Source organism: Coffea eugenioides, chromosome 4, assembly GCF_003713205.1.
Source record: "Coffea eugenioides isolate CCC68of chromosome 4, Ceug_1.0, whole genome shotgun sequence".
In the NCBI taxonomy this organism is placed as follows: Eukaryota; Viridiplantae; Streptophyta; class Magnoliopsida; order Gentianales; family Rubiaceae; genus Coffea; species Coffea eugenioides.
Genome location: NC_040038.1, coordinates 16,893,850 through 16,912,774, shown reverse-complemented (window position 1 = coordinate 16,912,774; position 18,925 = coordinate 16,893,850). Strand labels below are relative to the sequence as shown.

The window sequence follows — 18,925 nt, the reverse complement described above, 5'->3', positions numbered from 1 at the left end:
TTTTTTTTTATTGTCTTTGTTGGATTCAAAATACATTCTAAATCTTTCAAGGAGAATAGGGAAGGAGAAAAGAGAGGGGATCGAAAGTCGAAATAGGAATTTCATGATTATCTTGCCTAATTAATTTTTCCTAGTGATTGAATTCAGCACTTGTTGTTGCACAAGATAATCAATTTTTTGCTGCTACATGAATGCAATATGATTACCTCATCTTTTTCAATGTTGTAACACCAATTTTATTCTAGTTGAAACTTGAAATTCACCACAAAAATTCAGTTCAAGTACAGGACCGGATGGACAAATGATGATATAACCTCAGCCTGCTTATATACAGAACCAAAGACATCTATCTCAGTTTCTCTGATCATATATACTGCTTTGTCACATGTAAACACTTCCACATATCAAGAGATGGGATCCAACATCTCAGAACAGCAATGCAGATTTGGCAGTATAAGCTACTCTTGTTTCTCACCATAAAACAAAGGCAGCAGAATGGTAAACTTCCTACCATATTGCAAGAATGAAATGATAAAATGAGCAATTAATATCTTATATCCATTTCATTCCTTCTGTTCTTCTTAATCCCAAAGTATAGGTCTCTGATTTCCTGCATTTTGTTCACAACTATGGTCATCGGCATCCTATTCAAGGGAAGCGAGTTGGAACATGAATGTCCAATTCTCAGTACTGAAATCAAACATTCATCCAGATTCCTACTGGAATTTTGTGACAGATTATTGTTGAGAATTGTTTCCTCCTTCATTTCACTAGATTCATACTCATCTTTGCAGTGTTTTTCTTCTGCCAATGACAGATATGGATCTACTATCTCCATCATGATATGCCCAGCTAAAGCCCTAGCAACAAGCTCATGGATAGTTAAACCATCCTTAAAGATGTCATCAGTTGGACTTTTACCTGTAAACAATTCCAGCAGTAAAATCCCATAACTGTATACATCGCCAGATGTGGACACCGGGCAGCCAGAAGCATACTCTGCAATGAAATTGGAGAGTCAACTTAGCATAATGTACCAAGAATTACAGTATGTAAAACCTATTAAAATGAAAAGCATAACAAAGTTAAGAATTCCAAAAAAAATTTGCCTGGTATATTTCCTAAGTTAGAGCAAAAGGCTTTCAAGACTATTAATGGAGAATATACCGGGAGGAATGTAACCAATAGAGCCCTTAAGGCCAGCTGATATTGTCTGTGACAGTGTTGAATCTTCAAGAAGGAACGTTGCCAATCCAAAGTCTCCAACATGGGCTGTCATATTTTCATCAAGGAGTATATTGCTTGGCTTTAGGTCGCAGTGAACTATTGGGTTTTGGCAATAATTGTGGAGATAATCCAGAGCCGAAGCAATATCCACAGCTATATTCAGTCTTTGGACAATGTCCAAACTTCTTGGTTGACATTGATCATCACATCTTTGATGCAGCCACTGGTTCAGGTTTCCTTTGCTCATGAACTCAAAGACCAAGCATTTGAAATCCTTACCCTGAGGATCAATGCTGGAGCAGGCAGCAAGGATCTTGAGTAGATTACGGTGCCTTATGCTTCTCAAAGCTCTCAATTCATCCATGAAGCTCTTTGAAGCCCCTTTCTGTTGGAGGTTCAGTATTTTCACTGCCACAATTGGACCATCTTCATCTAGAACTCCTTTGTATACAGAACCAAAACTACCTGAACCAATTAAGTTGTCTGCAGAGAATCCGTTTGTTGAGCTAAATACTTTTTCAAATGAAATTCCACGTTCCCAATCTTCTACAGTTGACGGAGTTGATGTTGAAGGTCTTTCACTTGATCTCCTTAGAGCAAAATGAGCAGCAAGACCGCAAAATAGGAATACCAGGAAAACAATAGAAACAATAACAGGGATTAATACTTTTAGTTCACGGAACGTGGCTGTTCTACGTGCCAATTCTGGGCATTCAGGAAGATTCAAGCCTGGATCACCACCACATAACTTTTCATTTCCAATTAATGAAAATTCACTTGCATTTGAAAAAACTCCTTCAGTAGGCACTTTGCCGACAAAATTATTGAAAGAGAGGTCAAGTTTTTTGAGGAAAGGCAGCTTACTAAGGAACTCTGGAATTTCTCCTGACAAGTTGTTGTGTGAAAAATCCATCTCCACAATACCTCTTAATGTTTTCAAAGACTCAGGAATTGTTCCATGAAGCAAATTACCGCTCAACACAAGGCGCTCCAAACTAAGACAACTGCTGAGGGTGCTAGGAATTTCACCTGATAATTTGTTCTTTGATAAATCCAACTCATTCAGATTAACCAACTTGCCCACTTCAAGAGGCAGCGAGCCACTGAGAGAATTTCGTGAAATGGCCAAAGAGATGGACAAAGAAGATAGACTAGTGATCTCTGCTGGTATGGCGCCAATAAGATTATTCCCAGTGAGATTCAGAACCAGCAAACTTCTACACTTACCTAGCTCTGGAGGTATCGTTCCTTCTAGTCTGTTGTTTTGCAGGTAAAGTCTGTTTAAGGATGTCAAGTTACTGATAGAAGATGGAATCCACCCAGAGAATTCGTTGTCATTTAATTCTAGCCCCTGTATAGATTTAAAATTTCCAAGGATATCAGGAAGGCTGTCACTTAGGAAATTTTCTTCCAGCCCTAGAACGTTCAAATTGACAAGATTTCCAATTCCTAAAGGAAGCTTTCCGTGGAATAAATTGGAACCGAGGGTGAGAATGCTGAGGTTAACTGAGAGGTTGGCTATTGAACTCGGCAACTCTCCACCAAAAGAATTTCCTGCCAATCCCAAAACGTCCAGAACTGTACAATTGGTTAAGGAAGAAATGAAATCCAAATCCCCACTCTGCCTGCTTCCAAGCTTGTTATCATCAAAATTGATCCTAAACAAATTTGTCAATTTTCCTAAAACCGCAGGGACTGTTCCAGTGAGGCCATTTTGAGCAAAATCTACCAGGCCAAGCTTGGAAGCGTTTGATAACGAAACAGGGATTTGTCCAGTAAAATTATTCACCCCACCGGCAAATATCTCAAGATTAGAAAGGGTAAGGCCAACATTTGGTTGGAGTTCCCCATGCAATTGGTTCTGAGTAACAGAAAAGTAGTAAATGGATGATATGTTATAGATTGAAGAAGGAATCGTACCAGATAATTCATTTCCAGAAACTCGAAAAAACCCTAATCTTGAGAGGCGGCCAAGCTCGGGAGGTATACGTCCTTGAAAACTGTTAAAAGCAAGTGTGATTTTCTGCAGAGATGAAAAGTTTCCAATCCAAGCAGGCAAAGAACCAGTGAAGTTGTTGCCGCCAAGACCAAATAACACCAGCTTTGACAGTGAACTAAGCTGCTCAGGAATCTTCCCAACAAGCTCATTATGGTCCAAATCAAGCACTCTAAGCTCTGTGCAGTAAGTTAAATTCACCGGAATATCTCCACTGAATGCATTCCAAGTCAGATTGAGCTGCTGCAACCGGAGTAAGCGACCAATTTCCTGAGGTATCTTACCTCGGAAAGTATTGTTTGGCAGGTTTAGAGCAGTTAAATAAGTAAGGTTGCCCATGGATTGGGGTACAGAACCAACCAAATTCTTTGCTGACAAATTGATGATCATGACTCTATCATTGGATGAATTGCATATAACACCTTCCCACAGGCAGTAGTGCACAGAATCATTCCAACCAGCCATAATCTGGAATGGATCCTGAGAAATCCTGCTCTTTATGTCCAGTAAAACTTGTTGGTCAGTGGCGTTCCCTGAAGCCATTGCAGGAATATACATGCACAGGACAAGAGCTACAAGGAACAAGACATGTGCTGGCAAACATCTGAAATTTGGGCTGATGTATACCATTTCTGTATCTACTGAAAGATCTAAGGAAAAAGGAACTATATTCGCTAGTTTTTCATAGGTAACTAACTACCATCAAAAGATTATTTTTTTTCACACAGAACATAACGAGTATGACTATTTGTAACTGACAACTAGGAAACTAAAAACTAGGATGACTACTTGTTTAGTTGAGACTTGATAACTGTGTTTTTCTGTAGAGCAAGAAAGAGACTGGCCCAGTCTCCTGATGCTCAACTTGGCTTTAGGTAGCTGTTTATTTTAATGCACAACTATATATATATATATATAATAGTTCAAATTTGACAAATTATTATATGAGGGGATGTTCCCATGAAGCTGGATTACCTGCAAATATTGCTAACATTATTATATATTATGACATCACAGTCAGATTTGGTATGGTCCAAATAATTCATTGATGGGAGAAAAGTTTCGGTTGTGTTTGGATTGCATTTTTCGTCATTTTTCATGGAAAAATTACTGTAGCGATTTAATATATGTGAGGGAAAAATGTGATAGGAAAATATAATCACGAAAAACGATAATATTTTCCGACGGAAACATAAGAAGCAAGAAAACTGGAATCAGAAGCAAAATATCTCATCGGGTGAGCTGTTTTGATGTGGCATCTGGATTAATTAAGAACTTGACAGTGAAAGACCGTGAATCAGTAGCCACTTTTTTCAATATCAAAAGTTGAAAAACCTGCCTGCTATTTAATGGAGGCGTAAATGAGTTAAATCAAATCAGACAGTGCCGTGTTTAGATTTATTTGTTTATTATAAAGAGTTTGAAATTGTATTCAATTTTGACTTGTTTATTTATGATATCAAAATAAAACGAATTTTTGTCAAACCAAACCAAACTCAAGTTGAACTGCAGTGGTTTGATTTTTTTAATATATATATCAATTTAAATTTTATACTATTCACCTAATGTTAGATTGAGTTTGGAACTTTATCGAACATACTCTCTTCTTCTTTGATTTAATTAATTGGCAATGCCTTGTTTGGATTGCTTGTTTCCGCCGAAAAATATTGTCGTTTTCCGTGATCACATTTTCCTATCACCTTTTTTCCTCACATATATCAAATCGCTACAGTAATTTTTCTATGAAAAATGACGGAAAATGCAATCCAAACAGGCTTTAACGAAGTTTTAATAAGTATCGAGCAATTCGACTTGTCTTTCAAACGTAATCAAAATTTAAAAATTGTGCTACTTGATGTGACCAGGGTTAGAACAAACTATAATGTTACAATAGTATTCTTATTCTTATTGCCCATCACTTGCACATCCCTGCCATATGAAACCTCTTCATAATTTGATCGATGATCATGAAGCTAGTGCAGCCATTTCGCAGCTACTAGAATTTAGCTTTAATTTCAATATAAGGAGGTTATGTATCCAAGAACCTTTCCCAAAACAAGAAGGAAAGAAAGCAAGAATGTATCCAAGAATGCATTCATTTAGGTTTTTGTCCAAAACAAGGCCTATGTGCTTTTGTTGTAATACCTATATCCTGCTAATAAAATTAAGCCCAATAAGCTCAACCTCAGCAGAACAATTTGAAATGTTGGGCCTTTTCGGATAGGCTTTTCTGGGCACTTTTGTGACTCACAATATGATATTCTTGTGGGAAAATATCAGCTACAGTATTGCATTACCTAGTGCATTTTTCTACGTTGAACATCAGCTTCCTTTGAACAATCATCACCTGAAAGGATCCATAAACTTCATCTTATTGCTTAGCTAATCTGATTTTCTGTTAAATTAGTTTTGATCTAGGAGCGCCATGTGAGAATTTTGGCTACTTTTCAAAACATGAAACTAATGACTAAAAGAAAGTTATATAGAATTCACAATTTCCATGTAGCAGAAAACTACAGCAACATTGCACCTAGAACTTTAATATTGATAGTCAGGGAAATAGATGGCCAGAACAGGGGAAAAAGTTATTGACAGGTCAAGGATTAAGACAAAAGATCCAATCCATGGAGCAAAATATCAAGCAATAAGATAAAAATCCCATGCCTGCCTTTCAAGGTTACCAAAACTAGATGGTTTTTCACAAATCCATTCTGGAACTAACTCTTGCAAGAGTCTTAGTTGGTTTTCAACTTCTCCTGCATCAAATATAAAGAGGAATTGAATGCAAGTTCCAGCATATAGTAGATTGATTTTGAGAGATGAGTGACGAGGCTTGCTTACATCAACAACATCCAATCGCTCAGAAACAATCTTTTGCATGAGTTCTCGTCTCGTGATTGAATGAAAGTAAAAGTAAATCAAGTCAAAGACCTTCGGCAAGTTACCAAGCATCTGTTTCTGGCATTCTGCTGGTGAGATAGCTGAAACTTGCTCCAACAGTGCTTCTCTATTTCTACCCTGTCTGCAAGAATATTTCTAGTGTATAAGATTGCATTACGCAAGTGCTGAAGTAGCTCAGATCTTCAGTCAAATGAAAGAGACTAGGAATTCCAAGTCTAATTTGAGGAAAGTAAGAATGGGATATGAAAAAGTATCAGCTGGAAACAAAAATCACATTATATTGCATCAAAAAATTCCACCAGCAGATGCAAGAGTTAAAATATTACCGATTGTATAAGATTCTCTGGAAAAACATCCAAAACATCACTATCAACTACTGAACATCCAGCCTCCTGGATGTCATCCTCAAAAATTCCACTCAACACTGGATTGTCAAATTTCAGTGGACGGCGACAGGATGGACGCCGAATGTATATGTCTGGTGACTGAGCTAAAGCATCATCCGGACACATATAACATCTCTTAGATGGTTGAAGAACAGGTGTGCCATTCAGAAATTTTTCTGAAGTAGAGGTAGGTCCTGAAGTTGAAGGACTCCCCTGTGTAGCAGCAGTTTCTCTGGGAGGAGAAAGTGGCCATCCAGCTAAAGGAGCCCTATTAAGTGAGGATTCTGCATTACTTCTTGGTTTTGAAAATAATTTCGTTGGAGTTATATCAGCAGCATTCTCGACGTTTATTTGGGCAAAGCCAGGTTCAGAAACTGCAAGAACTAAAGCACGGCTGGGTGCAACTATCTCTTTTTGCTTAATTTGACCAGTTTCAGGGCCAGTAGCCTTCTTTAAGAAGTGCTTTTTAAGCAACGGAAAGAAACGTGATTCTTGCTGCTCCACTGATAAAGCAGATGCTGGTATGTCATCATCAATGGATGAGCCTGAGATTCTAGGTAAGTTAGTCCAGAAATCTTTCTGACTGATTAAATGGCTCTGGAAGTGCTGCTCAAGGAACTTCATCACACTGAGTAAAAATTGGCATTGATAATATGGCAACATGAATCAGTACTTCAGGATCATTTATTTAGCGGCCGAGAAGCTGATATAAGCAGGCATCTGTTTCTTTTATTTGTTCCTGGTCTAAAGACATTTAAGCTCGAACTTACACCCCTAAGATACAGTAACCCATGAGTCGGTAAAACTTAAGATAGGTTAAGCCAAACAAGCATGGTGACACCGTGACAACGAAGAAGAGACTTCATGCTCTGGAAAGCATAAGCAAAGAGAAATATCTAATCTCCTATCAACGAACAAAATATAAGGGGATTTGACAAGTAAATGTGACAAAAATGCCTGAGATGGAAAAACTTCTGAAATTACTTTCAAATGTTTGGCTCTACCTAATAGGAATAATATGACAAAATTTACTAATCCTGTTTCATATGTAGTTCTATCAACTCTCTATAATAGGACTAATATTCGTAAATATAGTTCTTGATCCTTTCATCTGAAGAAGCCGAATTGCTCTATCCAACTTCCTAAACATCTTGTCCGGAATGTCATAAATGAAATATATTCAAAGATTTATAACCGAAACTTCTCAGAAAAGCATCAAGAAAATCCCCAAAAGAACCAATTCCGCCATCAGAAATATATCCGTTAATGCACGTGTTCCAGGTGTTCCCATTTTACGATATGACAACCTCTCTGTGCATAACGATAACTTCCCCAAATCTTCTGTTCTTTTTCTGACCTTCTTGTTGGCGAAATTTTGAGAAAATTTTTGGGTCTTGTTATATACAAATTTGGGATAGAAATCCAAGATTTCCAAATGCCTCTTAGATGTTTGATAAAATGCCCGAAATGAAGTTTAAAGCTGAATGTAATGAATTTTTGTTGAATCTTTGTTGAATCTTTGCACGTGGGGAAGAACTCCAGCCAGTCCGACGATGGCCGGAGCCCGTGAAGTGAGAGAGATTTGACAGATTTTTGGATTTGGGTTTTTCATTTTGTTATACTGTTACTCCAGCCAGTCCAACGCTGGCTAGAGTCCGTGAACTCACCGGTGAGGTGAAGTGAGAGATTTGACAGATTTTTGGCTTTGGGTTTTTCATTTTGTTATTGCTGTTTTTCTTATTTTATGTGAATTTTAGTGTGTGTTTGTGCGTGTTTTGAGTGAGGGCAAAGCCCCGGCAAGTCCAGTGCTCGCCGGAGATGATGATTTCTAGTTTCTGGTGAAATTTCCATTGAAGGATAAGCATTGTAACAGCAATGGAGTGCGGCGGTCAGTTTGGAGAAGATAATTATTTTCCGTTGTTTTCAATTTTAGTCCCTCAACTTTCCCTTTTCCTCGTAATTAATTCTTCATATTTTAGGACTTTGTAATTTGACCCTGAAACTTTACTTTTGTGTTTTCAATTAGGCCCTTAGCAATTATTTACTTAGCTTTTTTTTTTTGTAATTTCCTTTTCCTTTTTCTTTTTCTATTTTTCCTTAATTACTTCTTCCAAGCTCAAACGCATTTTTTATTCCTTACAAAAATTTTAATCACCATAATTAATACATATATGAAAAAGTATTTGAAAATCTTATGTAACAACCTCATACTACTTGTTAAATGTCAATAATGATAGAAGTTAAATATTTGGTAACAATGCTGCACCTTTAGTTTTATTTATTATTATCTCTATCTTTTTTTTTTCCTTTTTAACATTTTTCTTCATGCTTAAATATATGTTCTTTTTTTTCAAGAAGAATATATAATTATTGCAAATTAGTATAAGAAAAGTATAAAATTTTTATAAATTTTCTTTGTTTATTAGTGATTCCTAGTTATTATCATACATACTAGAATTGGCTTTTGTAACTTTATCTTTTATTAATAATTAATGCTTTTCCAAGAAATTAGTAATTTATTTTGAACAAAGCAAAACTAATATATTAATTAATTGTTAAAATATGGACAATCACCCCTAGTTATAATGGTGTAATTTGTAATTAATCCAAAATATACATATATCTCAATCAAAGGTAGGGCATAAGAGTCATTTCACCACTATTGATGTCGATAATAGGACCTAATTGATTGATAGGGGAGGTATGTGATATTTTTAAAAGTTGAGGGTGTCACACCTCATTTTTTAAAATAAAAAGGTAAGCTTTAAGAATTTGTTTAAAATAATTTTTGAATTTTTTTAAAATTAAAAACAAGGAAAAAAAAGAAAAAGGACCTACAATAGGACTTGAAAAAGGCCATAGATTTGGGCCCACTAAAGTCTAGAAAAATGGTATTTAAAAAACTTGGAATTGCCACTCAATATTGATTTTAGGTGTACCAAGTCCAATCCCCTGAAAAGGTAATTTTTTATCTTCAAAACATAAATGAAAACCGTTTAACTAAGACAACTTCAGGTTTTTCAAAATCAGAGAATTGAATTTGGGAGCTACATTTGTGAGGAAGGAAGTTCGAGGTTTTACCCTCAAACACCCCTGCTCCCTGGAAAACTGGTTACGAGTTTAATTTTATTCTTTTAATTTTAAGATCAAAATGAGTTAATCTATTGCTAAACACATAACATGCAATTAATTAACACAAAATACCAAAACAAATAAAAAATGTGCATAACAACAAAGAGTGAAATAAAATAACTAATTCAAAGGCTTCCATTGGAAAAGCCATGGAACAACGCCCTCATAACCCAGTCGATCACACGCAACAAAATACAAAGTAATTAAGGAAAACTAGAAAAGAAAAAGGAAAAGAAAATTACAAATTTTGAATAGTAATTAATCTAAAACCTAAGTAAATAACTGCTAAGGGACTAATTGAAAACACAAAAGTAATGTTTTGGGGTCAAACTATAAAGACATAATTTTCGTAAGTTTGTAAAGTGAGAAACATCCATGATAACTTCTCTACAAATTGAATGGAATGTACATTAATCGTGTGATCCATAGTTAGGAAGGTGTGATATATATATATAGTAAAGTGTGATCTGTAGTGTGAATAAATATGTAAATTGGTTAAACAATTGGCATAACTACAAGAAATTGTATGAATATGTATTAAGGAATTTTAACATGGAATTCTAAAATGGATCCCTCTTATCAATTTAGATATTGAAAATAAGAGGATGCCATGGATAGAGGTGGAGATAAACACGTCTTTGATATAATGTAACATTATGTTACCTATTTTTAACAAAGATAATTAACTAAATTGTGGTGGCTAATTTTGGTAAATGTAAGTACAGTAAAATGGCATCAATCTCAAAGTACATTCAATCGTAATGTCAAATTGAGCTCTTATCATGAGTTGAGACTTTTACATTAGTTCTTACACATGGGAAGGATTAACTTAAATAATGTATTTAAAAGTGTTATATATTCACTAATGAGTTTTTACTTGGTTGAATCACCATAATGGTGGGATAAAGACATTTTTATACTTATCAAATGTTACTTTCTCATAAATTTTAAACTTGGTTGTTAAAAATGATTAAAGAACTTTAACATAGACCCTTGTTTATTTAGACGTTAAAAAAAGGGGATAATTTCATAAACCTTCCCCAAGGTTTTTGTCAGTATCATTGGTCTCCCCTGAAGTTTTAAAAATATCATATACCTCCCCTAATTCATATGATTTTGTAACATGTCAGCCCAAGTGATACTAAAATACTAATTTCATAAGAGAGATAATAATTTAATCCCCTAAATTCCCTTTTGTTATCCTTAACATTAGTTTGTTTACAAATCTAATTTGTGGCATTAATTCAAATTACACGCTATAATGACAGCTCCGTAGCAATTATATTCTATTCAAATTAAGTTTCTCACAATTACATTCCATGGCAATTATAGGTGTGATATGAATTATCACACCTTCCTAACTAAGTTTCTCACAATTATGTACATTCTATTCAATTTGTAGACTAGTTACAATGGATGTTTCTCAAATTATAAAGATATAATGTCCTTAAATTTACCCAAAAGGAAAGTGATAAAGATATAATTGGATGAATAACTACAAAATAAGGCTAATCACATTATCCCTGAGAAACTGGCTCGACAAATCAATCTTCTACAATAAAGGAAGTAAAAAAAAAAGGGCTAAAGTGATACATACATATATATATATATATATATATATATATATAGCAGAGCTTCATATTTTAAAATGTGACTAATTAATAGATTGTTTGAAATTTACTATAAATACGGTAGGTAATTAATAGATTGTTTAAAATTTATTATAAATAAAAAGAATGTAATTTGTTGTTACCAAAAATAGATAAAGAATAAATTCCATCAAGAAACATAAGCAAACATAAATACTTTATCGTTCTCATGTTTAGGAAATAATGCAAAAGTCTCAACCCATAATAAGATCATAATTTTAAAGTGTTCGATTTTATATTGTGATTGAATGTAATTGTGAGGTCAATATAGTTCACTATAATTGCATTTACCAAAATTAATCACAAAAAATAGTTAATTAGATTTATTAAAAATATGTAATAGAATGTTATGTTTTATCAAAGTTGAGTTTATAACCCTTCCATTGTTTGTTTATTGTTACAAACTATCTCTTTAATACGAATTGATCATCTCTCATTTGTGCATAAATATGTACCAAATGTTATTCTATGTGCACATTTGAATATATTTGATATAAAGATATTTCAAACGTAGACTATTTTCAGATGTTTTGTTGCTTCCTACTTTGTTTTGAAAAGCCATTGCCATTTGAGAGTACATATTAAATACAAGCTTCTAATATATCTACATTTATTGTGCAACCATTATTATCTTCAACATCTATAAGGTTAATCCAACCAATACTTGCATATTGTGCACACATTTTTCCAATTGTCATTTTTCATTGCTTTGTCGCCGTTTTTAAATGCTAAACAATTTTTTGGCACTATATTCTGGGTCTCGCGTCTACAATACCACCTTTACTGGTTGTTTTCCTTGCACAACTTACCATCAAACCATTGTTTGACCTGGTTTTAATGGTCATCAATTTTCACGCCATCATATGTCTTCCTCTGCACCACTTTCCACATGAATATTCAAATTCTAAATTTCTAACACACATCTATTTATTTTTCAAATTAACACACTCTAGAAGAACTATATATATATATATATAAAGTTCTGTAGTATGTTAATGAGAATTAGCATAGCTGCATTATTACTAAAAAAGTGTGCCAAAAAGTGGTTCAGTGCTCGACACGTGTAGATCCAAATAAATATGAAGGAATAGAACGTGGTTCACATGATTTGAAGCAGCTAGTTTACATGTGAATACCACTAATTTGGAGTGGTTTCTGGATTTGTGGGATAAGCACTTAATAGAATATTGGAAATAAGTGATTGAATAAATAAAAGAAAATTAGGTTGATCACACCTAATAATTTAAAACAGGTATTGGGATTGGAGTTCATAGAAAAAGAAGTACCAAACTTAAAGAGGATAGGATCCACAAATTACTTCTATTGAAAGAATTTAAAATACAAGTGTGAATCCGAATAGAAATGTCCAACATAATCGGTAAAATTGGTAGAGTATGTATTTGGACTGTAATAATAGTATGACAAATGAGCAAGGTCGATTAAAAAGATGAGGGAAAATATAAAGAGTATGTAAAATGATACAAATGGCAATAAATGTGAACATAATATGCCGATCGAGAAATTGTGTAAGATAGATAAAACAATTTTTTATAGATGAACAAATCATGTAGAAAAGGATAAAGGTTGTCCATATATGATAGAAGTAGTGACGAATAAGGGCCAGCATATATGTAAATGAGTAGGGTAAAATGCATGCGAAATTAATGAACTCAAAGTATATGAAGGTTAGGGACGTGAAGTTGATGCCATAAAAGCTTATGTGTGTGGCTGCTAGTCGAACATTGAATGCAATGGTGTAACCTAGTAATGCAAGAGTAGGTGAGATGGTTGGCACGCTAATGAATGTGTAAGATGGGAAACCTAGTACTGAAATATCTAATATCATCATTGAAGGAATGTATGTAGTGAAAGGCAAAACACGTTAGAAGGAAGAAACCCTAAAATAGGCATATGCACATGAGTTAAGCCAATTGCATTTGGATGAGAAAAGAGCAACTAAAGGGAAGGAAATACATTAGAGAACTTGAGATGCAGTTCTAAGAGAAAGAGATGAGTGTTTATTTTCCAATAATGGAATGTGTTTTTTGTTTTTTGGTAAAAAATTTGTAAGCAAAAAAGCCATTGAATACCTGTTCATTGTAGTACAACACATGCCGGAGGGTGGGGAGGGGTTTACAAATGTAGGAATGTTGGAATTTTAGTGAGTTTTTTAAATTTATGGGTAAACAAGGATAAATGGTAAGATTAAAATAATGTAGGACTGTAATAATTTAAGTAAAATGATAAGAACTAAAAAATGATAAAATACTGGATGAAAAATGAAAAAAAAAACAGGAGCGTGAGGATTTTAATGAGATTTTTAAATGCAACAGATCTTTTGTCCTACTCCTTATGCCACTCTCTAACTCACTTTTTATTATATTACTATTTTTTTCATAAACATCATTTTTTAATTCTTTTTTGTGTTCTTAAAATCCAACAGCTATTAATTGAGTAAAAAATAAATACAATAGTTTCAAAAAAATAATATATAATAGAAAATTAAAAATAGCAGAAAATTCATAAAAATCTCATTTTATGTGTATTTTGATTTTTTGAGTTTATAAAATTTTGTGCATTACTCAATTAATAGTTGTTGAATTTTAAGGAAGCAAAAAAGAATTAAAATATGGTATTTATGAATGAGAAATAGTAATATAATAAAAAAAGTTAGATAAAAAGTGGCATAGGGAGCGGGATAGAAAATCCGTTTTGATTTTTAAATCTGTAGGTAAACAATGATAAATGATAAGATATAACCAAAGTATGAATGTAAGAATCTAAGAAAAATGGTAAGAACTAACCATTGATAAAACAGTGGATGAACAAGGAAAAAATATCAAGGAATATAAAGGTTTTAGTAAGGTTTTTAAATCTGTTGAACAAGCGTGGATCTTTGACAAGTGAAGAGTGGAGGAGCAAGCGAAGGGTATTGACATTGACCTTAATGATGACTACATATAGGATAAAGAAGAACTTGATGGATATAAAGGGTGTGACAACGATGATCATGAAGAGGAATGTACTAAGCAAACCAGCTGTAACAGTGGGAAGTACAATGATGGAGATTTAGAACTAAGGACTCAAATCATAAGCATGTTATTTGGGAGTTTAGACGACACAGAAGAATTCTACAATGGTGATGCAAAGGCAATGGGATTTAGCATCAGAAAATATAATTGTACACTTGGAAGAAATAACATAAATCCCGATGAGACAACACAAAGGCGAGACCAGGTGTGGCTACAAAGCATACTTCAGGGTGAAGTGTGACGAAGGTAGAAGCAAGTATGTTATGACGAAATTTGTAATGGAATACAATCATGATCTGGAACTTGAAATCAGTGTTCAGTTGATATGAACATGGAGTAAATGGTGTCAAGTTCTAAAGATAATTCAAGATAAAAGAGTGGTTGATCCATTGAAACTCTACAGATCCGTCCCTTCCTTGGTTTTAGCGGGTTTATTTAGGTTATAATTGTTATTTAGTTATTAGTATCGTTAGTTTGGTTATTTCCAGCAAGTTGTTAGTTGGTTAACTCATGTTAAGGTGGACTTAACTTGAGTCATTAGTGAGTCGTTTGTTGATGGTTAATGGCTAGGTCATGTTGACCATCTCTTGGGCCAATGGTTTGAGTCTTGGTTTGAATCTTGTTATAGCCAAATTAGTTGTCCAAATCTAGGTAGGTTTAGTTTATTATTTTAGCCGTCCTTGTAAAGGCTATAAATAGCCTAAATCATGCGTTGTTTCTTTAGATTAGAGAAGACATGAATTGATAAAATTTTGTGAGGAATTTTCTAGAATTTCTTTCTTGAGAGAAAGGGTTCTTTTGACTTGCGAAAACTGTCTTAAACATCTTAGAGTTGGCCTAAGGTGTTTCGTTGACTTATCAATTAAGTATTCACCTTGATTGTGGCGTCGTTCTACCTATTCTAGTCAATCTAGAGCTATCCTTGATTGATTACGAATTCCGTCCCAAACGTTAATCCTTAATTTAGGTCCAGGACTTGTGGTTCATGTTCTTGATTCGTCTTGACTTATCGAAAATCGTATCAATTGGAATCAAGAGTTAGGGTGAAGGTATTATCGTTATATCCCTTTTTGTTTCTGTTAAGTTTCTAGGGTTTCTTGTTACGTGTCTTGTTTTCTAGTTTTGATTATTATTTTAAAAAAAATTTACTGTTCATCGGTGCTGTAGCGATACTATTCATCGCTATTGTAACAAATAAAGTTCATCCCGAAATCACTGTTCATTTGATTCAATTTTCTGTTAGTTGTCAATTTTCTCTTGTTGATTGTTTGTGTCTTGAGTAAAAAAAAAAAATATGTTCGTATCTTGGGTTTTTGAGTTGTTGTCATAGTTTTCTTGAAGAAACCCAAAGCTGTCTTCTTGTGTTCTTGTTTGTTCAAGTTGTAAAAGGAAAAATACTAGACTGGCCTTACAAAAATTCTTGGAATCTAAAATAAAAAACTTGGGTTTCTTGAAGTTCTTGATTGTTTAAAACAATAATCTTGAAGTTCTTGAAGCTTTAGTTAAGAATTCTTGAAGCTTGTTCAACCCCAAATCTGTCTTGTTGAAACCGTGGGCTATTTGGGATAAAATTTTGAAACTTTCTTCATTTCTTGAATTCTAGAAAATACCTTCTAGAATTCTTGAAAGAATCTTGAAGTTTTCTGGGTTTTGGGACTGAATCTTGTGCAATACATAGCTACACAAAACAAAAATTTCAGCCATCTAGTGTTTATCATCCAAAGTTCTTGGCTGTTGATACTAAAAAAAAAAAAAAAACATAGCCACAAATCGGATTCTTGAAAGCTTCTAGAATTAAACCTTGTTTGTGTTTAAAGGTTCTTAAAACGGCTGAACTAATAACAAAAGTAAATAGCCGCCAACCTTTTTCAAATTCCATTCGGATTTGACTAGTTCAATACGATTCGAAATAAGTTGTCCAAATTTTCTTAAAAATTCATTGACTACAGCCTATTAAATCCTTAATTTATTGAGAAAAGGTGTATAATTCCAAATTATTCCAAGAATTCTTGCAGGTCACTTATTTTCTAATTGCTACAACACGTTCAAGTGTCGGTAAATTCCTTTGACAATTGTTCTTGAGCCATATTTTTTATAGCTTCTTGAATCGTTTGTGTCAACTTATTTTCCAGTAGTTCCAGCCATAAAATTCGTCCTTAAAGTTCAAAATTTAGTGTCTAATTTCCAGCCAAGCATACGATCGGATAGAGTGACTATTTCTAGGATCCAAAATTGCTGCTAATTTGTTCCTTGTTCTGGCCGAGTAAACTAAATTGTCCAACCTTAAATAATCTATTTTTGAGTCATTTTTCCAGTTTACAATTGAGTTACATGATTCACACACAAGTCCAAATCAGTTTTGGCTTACAAGGGTCCATAGTTCCCTAATTCTAGTTTCCTTGTCCAAGTCCAATACTTTATAGATTTCTGTGCCAATCTTGTCCAAGTTCAAACAGGTTTTGAAGAGTAGATTTTCAGCGATTTTGCTTAGTGTCAAGTGTGCTAAATTTCTAGTTCAAAAGTTGCACCATTAACATCAAATCTGATCGGACCTTGAACCGTAATCGCTGGGGTCTGTCAAGTCTCATTCTGGTTCATCTTTGCACAAGTAACTCTGCAAATTTCTAGCTTTGTTGTGCACCATTTTTCTAGCATTCTTGAGGTCTAAATCCTGCAAATTTCTAGCACCTTGTGTCCGTGTTTTAACTATTATTTTTGCTTGAAAAATACTAACCGTGCTATAAGCAAGTGAATACTACTTGATCATCTTGAGGATAGTTCTAAGTTATTCAAGGTAAGTAAGTAACATCCATTAGAACTCGATTGTGAGCTCATTGGAGTGTTGAGAGTAAATATTAAGAGAGTGCGTGAGGAATTTCTTTTATCCAACTAAGCATCTTGCAGGTTAAGGATGACCACCAAAGAAAATTCACACCACTTGGATCCTATGTGTATGATGAAATCCATATTGAGGGAAGCTAAATGAGAGTTTAAAAAGTCAATCGAACTCATGCATAAGAGGCTTGATAAACTTGAGAATGAATCTCTCAAGAGGAGGGGTTCTACACAATTTCATTCCAAGGTCCAATCTATCTCTTCAAAAGCAACATATTCAAGGAGAAGGGAGGAGGCTCATTCGACAACAAAGCATGCAAATACATCATCCATAGATAAAAGAGTTAGTAGAGTATGGGAAACATATCAACACCTCCTACAACAAAAACTTGACAAAGAGCGAATTGGACGTGGTAGTGAGAGTGTAGAGGTAAAACTTGAGAATGTACTTGATGTAAAAATTGAGGGATATGTCAAAAAAAGAGAGAATGAGCATTCAAAAGAAACGAGTGAGAAAATTTTCATAAGTCATTTGGCTCTAGTGAAAAAATAAGAGAGAGCAATTATTCATTGCAAAATCAAAGGATGTGAGGAGATATTCTTATTGTACTTATTATCTTAACTTTGTCTTGTTTAGTGTTTCTTATTTTGTGCAGGTTAAGCAAAGTACAATCGTTTTGATTTTACATTGTTCCATTCCTACATCCATTGGAGAGTTAAAGAGTTTCCATGGAGTTGGAGTCTTGAATGTTGCTTCTTTTTACTATCAACATGTGTTCAAATTTCAAGTTAAGAATAGTTTACTTATTGATCAGCCAATTGTCATGTCAAAAGGAGTTCCATACTTCCTTACAAATTTGATATTGATGTTTCATTCTTTCATTGTCCATTTTCTGGTTCTTTGAGCGCTCACTTCGTTGTTTCATCCTAGATTCTAAAGTTGTCCATCCTTATTTAGTTTCATCTATGCAAGATGTGCAAAGTTGTAAAGATGTGTCACATAAACATCAATTAGTGATGAATTTTACTACTTTGCAAAACCAAATTAGGAGTTTTTCTAGTCTCTTTGAGCATTACTAAGAAGATCCTTATCTAGTGCATGCAAATGGTGAGTTTTCAAATAGTTTTATATCTACAAGTACTAATTGTGTGATTTCTTTTGTAGGTCCTACTATAACAATCCATGACAAAGGGTTGACTTGCGCGCTTGTAGAGAGTGTCTGTGAGAGACTAATAGCAAAATGCCATTGTAACATATTTCGTGTGCATTGGTACATACCGTGATTGAAGTCTTTACTCGTGAGTTTCTTACAATTACATAAGCGCCATACAACGTGGTATGCTCGAATGAAAGTGTTACCTAAAGTGCTGCATTTTTTTCAATCTGTCGATTTGTGGGCAAATCTCTTTTAAGAGGAAGGGAATGATATGAACATGGGGTCAATGGTGTCAAGTTCTAAAGATGATTCAAAATAAAAGAGTAGTTGATCTATTGAAACTCTACAGATCCGTCCATTCCTTGGTTTTAGCATGTTTATGTAAGTTATAATTGTTATTTAGTTGTTAGTATCGTTAGTTTGGTTATTTTCAACAAGTTGTTAGTTGGTTACTCGTGTTAGTTGATGGTTAATGGCTAGGTTATGTTGATTATCTTTTGAGCCAATGGTTTGAGTCTTGATTTGAGTCTTGTTATAGCCGAATTAGTTGTCCAAATTTAGGTAGGTTTAGTTTATTATTCTAGCCATCCTTGCAAAGGCTATAAATAGC

General features: G+C 34.1%; 1 protein-coding gene across 1 annotated transcript; it reads right to left on the bottom strand.

Moving 5' to 3' along the window:
- Positions 1 to 225: 225 nt before the first annotated feature.
- LOC113769144 (putative receptor-like protein kinase At3g47110) lies at positions 226 to 3,853 on the bottom strand. Its single transcript, XM_027313618.1, has 2 exons — positions 1,168 to 3,853; positions 226 to 999 (listed from the first exon to the last, which is right to left on the bottom strand). Exons 1-2 carry the CDS (start codon positions 3,851 to 3,853, stop codon positions 545 to 547), a joined length of 3,141 nt encoding a protein of 1,046 aa, XP_027169419.1. The 3' UTR covers positions 226 to 544.
- Between the last annotated feature and the right edge of the window lie 15,072 nt (positions 3,854 to 18,925).